Source organism: Nothobranchius furzeri, chromosome 2 (genome assembly GCF_043380555.1).
Source record: "Nothobranchius furzeri strain GRZ-AD chromosome 2, NfurGRZ-RIMD1, whole genome shotgun sequence".
NCBI lineage: Eukaryota > Metazoa > Chordata > Actinopteri > Cyprinodontiformes > Nothobranchiidae > Nothobranchius > Nothobranchius furzeri.
In genome coordinates this window covers 89797645-89810276 of record NC_091742.1, presented here as the reverse complement: position 1 = coordinate 89810276, position 12632 = coordinate 89797645, and the positions used below count along the sequence as shown (strand labels likewise).

Genomic DNA, 12632 nt, shown 5'->3' with positions numbered 1-12632 from the left:
GTAATGTCCATGTGTGTGGCTCAACCAGCCCCCACTCTGCTCCAGCCTCAAAGCTTTCTCCTCACCTGCTCTGTATACCTGCATTCTCCAATTATCTGGTAGATAATATTTAACCTCCATAACCCTGGAACCTGAAATAAACACACATGACAACAAGGAAGACATTTTACACTGAATTAGCCAAATGAGGGGGAGATCACCGACATGGCACATAACTCTCTCCAGAGCTATGGTGCCAGGCGACTCCCCCAGTCCTCAGAGTCTTCAGTGGTTTTATTCAAGCAAAGGGTGGGGGGAGAAGGCGGGCCTTCTCAAGTTACAGAGGTACAGAGTTTTCTCAATTAACATCCTTGCTCAACCTTTTTATGAACAGCCAACACAGAGATTCATGATGTGTAATGGGCATCTTTTAGGTCTCAAAAAGGTACATTTATAAAAATACCCAACAAGAAGTATTTTCAGAAAAATAATTTCTGTAAAGAATGTGGGAGAAAACTTTGATGTTTGTTTTGTTTTTTTCTGAAGCCGCTCTGAGAAGAAAACAAAAAGTGTTGTGAAGGTGCTGATTTAGAAATTGTCTCATGTAATGCTTGGTGCGGCCACCAGACGCTCTTGTTTTCTTCACTCAATGAGGTCTGATGGGCAAAAATACAGTTTACTAAATGTAATATTCTATGTATAATAGACATATATATACACTCACCTACAGGACTATTAGGAACACCATACTAATACAGTGTTTGAGCCCCTTTTACCTTCAGAACTGCCTTAAATCTACGTGGCATTGATTCAACAAGGTGCTGAAAGCATTCTTCAGAAATGTTGCCTCACATTGATAGGATAGCTTCTTGTAGTTGGAGATTTGTGGGATGGAGCCATGTGTGGTGTTGTGGGATTTGATCAGAGACTTAAAGAGAAAACACTTCTGGATTCAGCCAGCAAAGTTTAAGTTTTATTACAAGAAGAAGAAACAAATAATGAAGCATAACCATCATTGCTAAGATCTAGAACAACACTTAGTAGCAAAGTCAACTGTAATCTATGTGAAACAAACACATCTCATTAAAATAAAGGATAGAAAATAAAAATAGGTAAAATCAACGATTAAAAGAAATCTCCACCATCCTGTAACTGCTGCTTTACCCAGAAGGACAACAGAACACACTCATAGCACCTGAATGATGGAGGACACTAACAGGTCTGCAGAGAACATTTAATGTTCAAATGGTTCAAAAATAAAACCATCATAACAGCCCTAGACAGATGAAGACACGAGACATTCTGTATGAAAGACCATCATGTCTCCTGTCAAGTGTTGATGATCCAACAGCGGACTGAACCAGAACCGCTCTGAACTCTGTCATTTACCATCTAAACACACTTCCATCTCTTCCACTTTCACAGACACTTTTTAGAGATGTGAATCTTACAACAACTCACAATTCAATTCTGAATCGATTCTCCAAGTGTCAGTGTAGACTAGAACGTGTGTGTGTGTGCGTGTGTGTGTGTGTGTGTGTGTGTGTGTGTGTGTGTGTGTGTGTGTGTGTGGTGGATTAGAGCCCTGCACGGGCCTGAAATCTGAGCCCGTGTCCGGCCCGGCCCGAGGGGGTGGAGCCCCAGCCTGACCCGGCCCGAAAAGGTTTTCAGGATTTTCTGGCCCGACCCAAGCCCGAGCCCGACTTTTTTTTAACCAACTAAATGAAAACAAAGTGCGTCAATCCTGACCAATGTGTTAAAAGACGTGCAGGATCCGATCAATTTGTTTTTCCCTCATTTACCGTCACGGAGATGACGGCGCACTGGCTCTGGTGGTAATCAAGTTAAATTTGATCTCTTTCCAACAATTTTCACAAGAAAACAGAACAGTTGAAAGCAGGGCTTGTGTTGTGTTGACCGTATAGTTCCCGTATTTGACCGTTTATTTTGACAGAGAAAGAATAGAAAGAATTACCCCGACGCATGCAGACGAACTGACATTTTATTCGTTATGTAAATCGCCGATGTAGCTAAATCACCCAAGAAAAGATTCCCATCTGAACATCTGAGCTGCTCAGCGCAGCTCGCTGTCAGCGCATATGTACACAGGGAGCTGAAGTTGTGGAGATTGGCTTGGAGCGTGTCGCAGAACCAGAGCGCGTGCGGGAAGATTCCTCCCACTGAAGCGAGTGTTTTCCAAACCCGGTCTCTCAGAGAGACTTGTCACTTAGAAAATGTTTCCTGATTATTAAACTTTGGCTGAATAGTGCTTGTTCCAGTCTCCAATGTGGCGACACATCCAGGAGCTTTCTGAGGAGAATCCCAGAATCTCACATCCTCTTCAGCTCAGAAAGTGCATATGATTACGCACAAGCGTGACGCGTCAACCCGGTCTCACAGTCAGACCGGGTTGGACCTGTTCAGGTTTACGCAGACAATCTTTACATAGAATTGACTTACAGATATAAAATTAATTCAGTAAAATATAAAGCATTTTATTTAAATATCCATTCATTATTTTACCAGCACAGAGAGCCGCATCAGATGGATGGAAGTGCCATGTTTTCTCCAGGACCAGAGAGGACGCAAACTCAATACATCTCTTTTATTGTGAGGTAATAATTTCTCCGAGTTTTGCGGTTGCGGGCGGGAGTAGACATGCACGCTGCAGGTGCGGGCGCGAGTGTAACACACATGTTGCGGTTGCGGGCGGTAATGGTCAGAAATTCAGCGGGAGCGGGCAGGAGCGGGATGAAGAAAACAGTCCCGCGCAGGGCTCTACTGCTGCGTTTGTGTTTCAATTTTTTTTAATGAATTCAATTAAAAATAAAGGCGCCCGGCCCATGTCAGAGGTAATTACACAGTCGTTAGCCCGAAGCCCGGCCCGAGGGCCGTCGGGCCGGGCCGACCCGAGGGCCTAGGGCTTCAGTGCAGGGCTCTAGTGGGGGTGGGTGGGGTCATTTTGCCTTGGCCCCCAAAATGTCTTGAAACGGCCCTGGGTGTGTGACTGAGTTTTGAAGGTGATCTGAATTGTATCAGATGTATAAATATGTGTATAACTTATTGTTTTATACAGGTAAAAACGTGTAGTGGAGATAAATCTACCTACATTTTACTTTTCATAACTTTGTTTTGTTTTCTTGTTTTTATTGAACTATTTTCCTGTCCTGTCTGTCTCTCATCTTCCTGCATCTCCTCTAAACTCTCCAGAAAACCTGTTGCCTGGATTCATACTTTTTCACCTCAGCAGTTACTTCTGAGCAGATCAAAGGGATCTCCTGACCGCAAAGCGGAGAGCGCGTTTCAATGCTGCGTCAGTGAGGTGAAATCACCACAGCACAGGTGATGAGCTCCGCAGTATGACACGTCTCTAAATAAAGTAAAATTTTCTAGTGCAGAGAGGAGACAGCCCATAGAAGCACTGATTTGATCTCATTTCAGACAAAAATAGAACAGGTTAGATGCACCTAATAAATAAAATTACTAACAAGCTCAGGAATCTGTTTCTTTGCTTCACCGTTCTGGTGCTGAAAATATCACTAATGCGGATCAAAGGAGATACACAGATGAATGCACCTCTTATTTATTATTTGGAGACTACATTTACTGCAGCTGGCAGAGGCAGAGATTGTTTCTATTGATACACGGAATTTACAGAATCATTTTAAATGTTAATAGGGGAAGACTGCAGGAGGGAGCGGTAAAATACAGGGGGTCCCCAGCAAAAACAAGAAACTTTACGAGTCTGATGAAACCCGCTGGTTTTCCATCAGGCAGTCACAGGGCAGCTCCAACGACCCAGTGGCTGTGCTGGGTCAATGTTATCGAGCTCAGTCCGGCTCGACCGTGAACGAGCCGAGGCGACGTCGTGCTCTGCTTAAGAAGAGGTGTTATTTTCCCGCTTCAGAAGAAGCGTCCAACGTGTTTTTACGCTTTCTCCGAGACATGTCACGTCGCTAAGTTGTTAGCGCCGCGCGCTAACGCGTCAATAGTGCAGCGTAGCCTGCTGGAGGTTTTAAGGGTTCAGATGAAAACACCCAACCTCTCACGCTGCTCACACATCGATCTTAAGTTGTCGATGTTGCGCTCACGCCATAATACAGTATTAGATGCAGTTAAAGTCAAACATGAAAAAATAAATAAATTTTACATGAATAAGTGATGCTTAGCCTGGTGGGGGAGGAGAACCTGGCCTAATAAGCACTGGAGGAAACCCTGTCAAGATCATCAACACTCGTTTATCTTAATGCTATTGAAACATGTAAACCAAAAAGCATTATATCCACTGCTACCTTTCTAATTTTAAACTCAGTAACTTATGCTGTAACTTCACCTTGCCCTGCCTGCTCCTCCTTGCTGCCCGCCGGCTGTGATCACAAGCGACAACATAGTAGGGAAACAGCGCAAAAAAAGTAAAAATAAAAAAAAAATACTTGGGATCTTGTGGGATTTCAGCCGAGGCGGGCTGCCACGGCTACGCCTATGTAAGGGAAACCCTGAATTGGTTAAAGTTACGAGATTCTGTATTGTGTAAGTAAACAGCTAGCAAGGGTCCGTCCGTGGACCGAGCGTGGCAGGAGAGGCAGTTAGCTAAAATTGTAACGCAAAAAGTTCCTTTGCCAAATTTATAGTCTACATACCTCTGCTTTGGGCCCGTTTTTTTTCTTCCTCCTTCCCTCGCTTTCGGAATGCTGATCCCGATGGCTTAGGTGTTCTTTTCATCGTAAAAGATATCAAAAGTTTAAACGCAACGACAACAGGATGTCCTTCTGTGCTACCCACGCACGTGATCTACGGCACCCTTAACGGTCAAATGCATCGGAGCGGTGGTCCAAGCGGGAGCTCGTCATGCAGCCAGATCATTAGAATTTAAATATTGATGTTTTAATTTCATGTCATTTCAGAGGGGAATTTCGAGTATGTAGAGAGTGAATTTCATATTACAAACATAAATTTAAAAAAATTATTATTTTTTTGCGCCCTATCCATCAGATGGCGCCCCAGGCGGCCGCCTGTGTCGCCTGTCGGCAAAGCCGGCCCTGAGCAGGAAAATGATGAAGAAGGTGAGACAGGCAGCACCAGACCTGCTGAGGTGCAGGTAGGTGCTACAATGGAGAGAGGTTTTAGATGGTTCATGATGAGAGGAAGATTCGAGCATGATAACAAGTGAACACGACTAAATAATACCATAACAACCAATTTTAATATTGCACTAGTCGTTCAACAGTATTTTTTACTCCTTATTCCTGTCCACTGTTTTTATATTAGAGATCAGATGAAGTTCAGCAGGAACCAGCTGAGGGTGAGACAGAGAGAGCCAGACCTGCTGAGGTGCTACAATGAAGAATGAGATGGTTTTAGGTTGCTGATGAGAGGAAGATTTGAATGTAATAATAAGTGAACACAGTTAAATATATGCAATCCCATAACAAGTAGGGCTGGGCAGTACGGTTTAAGAATAAATTACATTCTGTATATGCTTCCTTAGAAATATTAGAAAAATAAGTGTTAAACTCTGCTTTCTGGTGCATTTAGACTGCAGTTTTGGCCACTGTTTTTTTCTTTTGTCCATCTGAAAAATAATGTAGTTCCAGCTGTTGTTGTAAGTGAATTATTTCTTTTTTTCATTCTGTCAGAAGCAAACAGATTTTTCTGATTGTTGGTCAGCATTGTTGGCTGATGTAGTTTAAAATATTCTGATGAGAGTCAGATCAATTCAGACTGAATATTCACAGCTTTAGTCTTGTATTAAATCTGTTTACACATCTCTACCCATATGAATAAGATAATATATCCTACATTCATATTATTAAATAAAAATAAAACAGTACTGACACATAAACAGCTTTTTATAATTAAAACATCCACGTTGGCCGGTAATCACCTGGATCTGGCTAATGGGGAGCCTAAGTCTCCTCCCCTTCCGGCTGGCTCATGGGTCCCCGATAAAAAAAAAAAAAAAAAAAAAAACAGAATGTTAGTGAACTGGGCTATAAAAGTTATTTTCTTGTCTTTCTGGGCTTTGCCTTACGCCCAGAGTCACATCTGTCAGACTTTTCTAATCCTAGAGTTTCACCGTCTATCTGAAGCTAATGCAGGAGATAGCGGTAGGAGACTATGTTCATGTTCAGCCTGCATGAAACACTCACTGACACATTAGAATCAGAAATAATCATTAAATGTATTTTTTTCAGTGAAGTTGACCCATAGAGCTCCAGGAGTTGACGTCACTTCTCCCGGCATGCAACAGTTCAAATCGAAATGGCGCCATATTGGCAGGTAGAAGCCCGCAGCTGGACTATTTGTTATTGTCAGAAAACTCAATCAGACAGGAAATATGGTAGATTCCTGTTGTGCCCCAGGATGCAGAACAGACGCGGACGACATAAGGAATGAGCCTTCTACAGGATTCCCCAAGATCCGGAGCGCCGCAAACATTGGATCACTTGGACGCTAGTGACCGGGCTAAAATGAAGCTGTGGGATCCCGAGAGTAAAGGTTTTCGCTTATGCAGCGACCGCTTCATATCAAGTACTTAAACCAACGTTTCCTCAACTGTGTGTGGTATTTATTTTAAATGCTTTTATTACGATTCTTAGTGGGCTTCCTAAACTTATTTTGGCGTGGCTTTTTCTGTCTTATTACTCATAGCAGCAAGTAAACATCACGTAAAACGTTGCCTCGTGAGTTCTGCATGCTGCCGTTTACGTGTTTTATGATCACAGCAATTAACCGGCTAAGATGTCTTTAATTTTTAAGCAATGGTTGATCAATTGTCAGATCACACATAAAAAGCACTTTGGATTGCTATTACCTGTCTCACCGAGACAGATCTCAGACAGATCCTGAGACGCTCCTGCCTGACATATTTATTTTATTCATGGAAGAAAATCAAACTAGTGATTTCTCTTGGCGTTCAGTTTATACATTCAAACAACACAGCACTCTAATTAAAACTACTTACATGTAAATCTATGTTATTTGTCCATCCATTTTCATCCGCATATCCGGAGTCGGGTTGCGGGGGCAGTAGCGTCGAGAGGCCCAGACTTCCCTCTCCCCAGCCGCCTAGCCAGCTCCTCCGGGGGAATCCCAAGGGGTTCCCCGGCCAGGTCCAGTAAGAAGTCCGCTCCGACAGCTTCTGGCATTTTTAAAAAGTATCCCAGGGGCACGGTAAGGGTCGGAGATGTTTAGTCTATTTAATTTCTGACTATATAAAACGATTTCTTCGGTTTTAAAGTGTGAAGTAAACTCCGACGAAGTAAAATCCAAGCCGATCCCGTTCACGTTTACGATCTGTGTTTGTTTAGCTTCTTTTACCTGCCAATTTGGCATCTACTAACTGAGAGTCACGTGGGGTCCGGAGCTCTATGTATTGACCTACAACAGATTTGTTAGATTTCCAAAATGTGTCCCCCCAATATTAAACTCATTCCTACACCCTTGCGCATAGCAACTTTGGATCAATCCATATCAATTTCAGACTTAAAATAATGTATTGATGTAAACCACACCCACTTCCGGGTTAGGCCACGCCCACTCCGAGTACAGATAAAGATAATTTAGATGGTTGAACAGATACAGATACAGGTGTACTCGCTCATCCCTAATTTGAACTATTTGAGTAAAACTGACAATTGAACCATGCTTCCGTTTTATACATTAGGTTACTTTTATTTTTTTATGTTTTTAATCCTCGTCTCCTACGTGCATCATTTTTTTCATGACAGTAATGGAACTAACACCGTTGCTATTTTTTAAACACTGGCTGTATACGGTAATGCGGTAATCCTTCCCAAGCCTACTCCTAACACCATTTTTTAGAAGGAATTAATCCTGATTTCATCAGAAAGACAGACAGTGTTCTTCACTTTTGTTTGATTGACAGCCCTCACTTGTTTTGCTTCACAATCTTAGTTTCTAAATGCTAGGTTCAAACACAAGACGCACGTCTGTAAACAACAGGAAACTGTCTAAATTTGCTGAATGTGTGAAAAGTTATGAAAACGTTGGACTGTCATCTGATCACACTAGCAGGGCCCAATCCTGGAACTACTTGATGAACACCTGAAGAGATCTGTAGTTATATTTATGCAACTCACAAAGTACAAACCACTGGTAAAAGACAATTATTTGTACACTACACAAACTATTTAAAAGCAGAGTAGACACGCCATGCTACACTCTCTACTGCAACGCTCCAAAACTCTGATCTAGCTGCTCATCATTGTGTAGCGATACAATCAACCAATCAATTAATCAATCAATCATTCAATCAATCAATCAATCAATCCTTTATTAATCCCAGAGGGAAATTAGAGTTTCAGTACACACAATTCTGAGATTAGACATACATGGGCAAGACACATGATAAAAATTGGTGACTGTGGTCATTCGCAACCTGAGTCGTGCTACCTTAATAGAGATGCATTGCGCTGCATCACAATGGAAACAGAGATATAGTGAAATAATTACAGCTTAGTGGCCACAAACTGTGACTTGCAGGACAGGGAGAGGTGGCTCATGGGCTGGAAAAAACTCTGATCTAGGACAAAAACCAGGAGTGCAACACATGGAACTAGGATGTACAAACTACAATCATTTTTGGACTTGTGTTATTACATTAGTTCCTTGTGTCCTTGTGTGGTCTCCCATGTGTCTGGTTAAACTTGTCTTTTGGGAAAACATTTGGTCACAGAGCTCACAGACAAAAGGCTTCTGTCCTGTGTGGACTCTCATGTGATTATTTAAATTTGTCTGCTGGCTAAATCTTTTTCCACAGAGCTCACAGGGAAAAGGCTTCTGTCCTGTGTGGACTCTCGTGTGACTGTTTAAAGTTGACTTACGGCAAAATCTTTTTCCACAAAGCTCACAGACAAAAGGCTTCTGTCCTGTGTGGACTCTCGTGTGACTGTTTAAAGTTGACCTTTGGCTAAATCTTTTTCCACAGAGCTCACAGAGAAAGGGTTTATGTCCTGTGTGGACTCTAATGTGTTTATATAAATCTCCTTTCATTCTAAAGCTTTTTCCACAGAGCTCACAGGGAAAAGTCCTGTGTGGACTCTCATGTGTCTGGTTAAACTTGACGTTTGAGAAAACATTTGGCCACAGAACCCACAGACATAAGGCTTCTGTCCTGTGTGGAATGTCATGTGACTGTTTAAAGATGACTTACAGCTAAATCTTTTTCCACAAAGCTCACAGACAAAAAGCTTCTGTCCTGTGTGGACTCTCGTGTGACTGTTTAAATGTGACTTCATGCTAAATCTTTGACCACAGAGCTCACATGGAAATGGCTTCTCTCCTGTGTGGACTCTCATGTGATAATTTGAAGCTGACTTTTGGCTAAATCTTTTTCCACAGAGCTCACAGACAAAAGGTTTCTGTCCTGTGTGGACTCTTATGTGTTTGTTTAAATCTCCCTTCAATCTAAATCTTTTTCCACAGAGCTCACAGGGAAAAGGCTTCTGTCCTGTGTGGACTTTAATGTGTCTGTTTAAAGTTACCTTACGGCTAAATCTTTTTCCACAAAGCTCACAGACAAACGGTTTCTGTCCTGTGTGGCCTCTCGTGTGACTGTTTAAAGATGACTTCAGGCTAAATCTTTGACCACAGAGCTCACATGGAAATGGCTTCTCACCTGTGTGGACTCTCATGTGATCATTTAAAGTTGACTTACGGCTAAATCTTTTTCCACAGAACTCACAGACAAAAGGTTTCTGTCCTGTGTGGACTCTTATGTGTTTGTTTAATTGGGATTTTACACTAAATATTTTTCCACAGTCGTCACATCTAAATGATTTTAGATCTTTCTGAACTTTCCTATCTGAGTCTAGATGTTGCTTCACTCTAACACTTTTATTATTAATCAAAAAGCCTGAAGAGCATATTGCTGAATGACTTGTAACTCTCACATGTTTCTGGAGAGACCACTTATGGGGAAATAATTTACCACACTCAGGGCAGCTAAAGGATTTGTTGACTGTCTTAACTTCTGACTGAAAAGACCTGCTCTCATTCCAGTCATTGTTGTTGTCTCCAATTTCAGACCCTGAGTTTGGCAGTTCAGAGTCTAGATTCACATCATCATCATCATCATCATCATCTCCACTAACTTCAGTCTCTGAAGAATCAGATGTTTGTTCATGAGGGTTCAGATCTGGGTTCCTGCTAGTTTCTGCTCCTCCACCAGCTTCTGCTTTAATCTGGTCAGCTGAGCAGCAGGTTGGAACATCTCTGTCTTCTATTTGCTGCTGATGAAGTTGTGAGAACAGAGGCTTCTCTTCATCTTCACTTTTTATAGGAACTGCAGTGAAAATAATAGAAGTATATAAAATAAAACAGGCAGTAAAGAACAGTGTAACGTACAAAAAGGTCTATTTTTCACCATCTAATTGACACAACATAACCTTTCATGCACCTTTCATGGCAACACCATCTGGAGTCCCAAAACAACCCTTTGCTCACTTATTGTTCCTCACAGCAGACATAAACACTCTCACCCAAAGTCTGATGCAGGAGCCTGGCTGCTGCATTCCTCACACTAAATAAAAAGTGAACCTTATTATTATTATTAATATACTTTTTTCTGCACTTCCTTCGAAGACCTCTTGGCCAGGTCATGTTTGTAAATAAGAACATGTTCTTAAACATTTTACCTGGTAAAATAAAGGTTGGAAAACAAGGATGGGGGGAGGCACTGCCTCATCTGTCATCATGACAAGTAAAATACTAATAATGATTAATATTAAGTAAAAGTGTCCACTGACTGGTCTATACATTAGTTTTCTGTATGATGTCATCATGTTTATGGTCAAAATCGCAGAATTTATGTTTCCTGAAAAATAAATCTGTCCTCTTCCCAAAAAGACATAAATAATCAAAATTGAACTTTTATTAAATATTTTGTTGTTTTTCATGATATTGTTGAACAGAAGAGAATCGACCATTTTAAGCTTTACAATCAAAGGTTCTAATTAATGTTTAAATAAAAATGCTAGCTCTCGTCTGGGCTAATATATTTGTACATATGAGACGTGCAGGTGCCTCCCCAGTCATGAGCCTGAACGCACGTCACTGAGGAGAAACTAGTTTGTTGTGAAGGCCGCTCATCATGCAGCTGTCTCTTCCAGCATTCTGAATGCCCAGTTTGCACACATTACAAGTGTCTGTTATCACTGTCCGGTTAAAATAAAACATAAAAACATGTTAGCTTTCCTGTGGAGACACGTTAGCCTCCTCGCTAACAGCTGCTGATCAACCTTCTGATTAAGGGACAGACACCTAACTCCTCTGCCACCATAACCCTAGTGATTTATACTGGAACTGTAGATAAATGTCGTAGTGAATCACCGCTGTAGACCTCTGTGTCTATTAGAAAAGCTCTCAGTGGTTATTAGAGTCCAGTAGTCACTGAGCAGAAAAAAACATCTCTGTGAAAACAAATGGAAGCAAGCAGAGAGAAAAACAGGAAGTGGTTTAACTGGTAAAGTGGTCCTGACTGAAGGAATGAGGTAACTGGTAGAACGGTGACAGAAAGAAGAGATGGAGCTGATTTCTGGTTTCAGGAGCCGATGTTGATGTTTTCTTGTGTTTGTGCAACACTGAAGTAGGGCTGCAACAACGAATCGATAAATTCGATGAAAATCGATTACTAAAAGCGTTGGCAACGAATTGCGTCATCGATTTGTTGTGTCGCACAACTCTTCCAAAAGCGCCCCCCCCCTTCCCGCCCGCAGACAGATCAGCGCGAGGGAGAGCCGGCAGTTGTTTGGAAGAGGAACATGGCAGACGCAGCGAGAGTCAAAAAAGTAAAAGCTTTTTAAGTTTGGGAGCATTTTCAGTTAAATCAGGCGAAGACATGCGTTACCTGCAACGTTTAGGTCAGACTTAGCATGGCACGGGATGATGCAGCGTCTTAAACGCAAGCATGTCGGGATCATCAGCGAGGAAGGAGAGAACTCTGTGTCCGGGTAAATTAAAAACTTTTCAAAAGTGATTCATCCAAGTCCCGGATTATTACACTGGCTAGACATGCCCTAAGCTCGTAAAAAAAGTCTAAAGTCGTGAGCGCGACGCTTATTAGATGAGCGGGGGGACTCGCGCTGCTGCGAACCGGTTCCGCCCAAGGCCGGATTAACTGGGCAATTGCCCAGGGCCCACGAACTATAAAGGGCCCAGGGCACGAGCAAAATACTGTATCTATTAGGGCTGCTCAATTAATCGAATTTTAATCATGATTACGATCTGAGTTTTGAACGATTATAAAAAACAAAACAAGCCGATTATTTGCTCCTCCCACTTGCGCTGCCCTGAGTTGCAAATGAAGCACTCCTCCAACTTGGCGACTTTGACGCTATTTCTAACAGCTTTTCAGATCCCCTTCTTGACTTTTTAAATCTTAAAAGTACCCAGCGAACACCTCAGAAACATCTCTGGTAACCCTTAGCTACTTTCTGGATAACTGTCGTCGACGTTTCCTGCAGGTTAGCTAAACACTCCGCCTGAGCTCCGGACCGTTCTTCAGGACATTAGGAAAGGGAATGATGTAGTGATGTGTCGGTCGCTAAAGAAACAGCTCTCGGAGCCGGCTCCTTGTTGGATTAACCAGAGTGAGTGACACACACACCGCACCTGCGGACTCCTGAGCAGCT

At 42.2% G+C, this 12632-nt stretch overlaps 1 protein-coding gene across 1 annotated transcript in view; it reads right to left on the bottom strand.

Moving 5' to 3' along the window:
- LOC107372775 (zinc finger protein 585A-like) overlaps positions 1-12632 on the bottom strand; it is a 69869-nt gene that overhangs the window by 21361 nt on the left and 35876 nt on the right. Inside the window, exons 5-9 of the mRNA XM_070548750.1 lie at positions 8992-10285; positions 8685-8806; positions 8455-8524; positions 1144-1174; positions 832-907 (exon numbers count right to left, since the gene is read on the bottom strand). Of these exons, the coding sequence (XP_070404851.1) occupies positions 832-907; positions 1144-1174; positions 8455-8524; positions 8685-8806; positions 8992-10285 (1593 nt within the window). The remainder of the gene's footprint in view (positions 1-831; positions 908-1143; positions 1175-8454; positions 8525-8684; positions 8807-8991; positions 10286-12632) is intronic.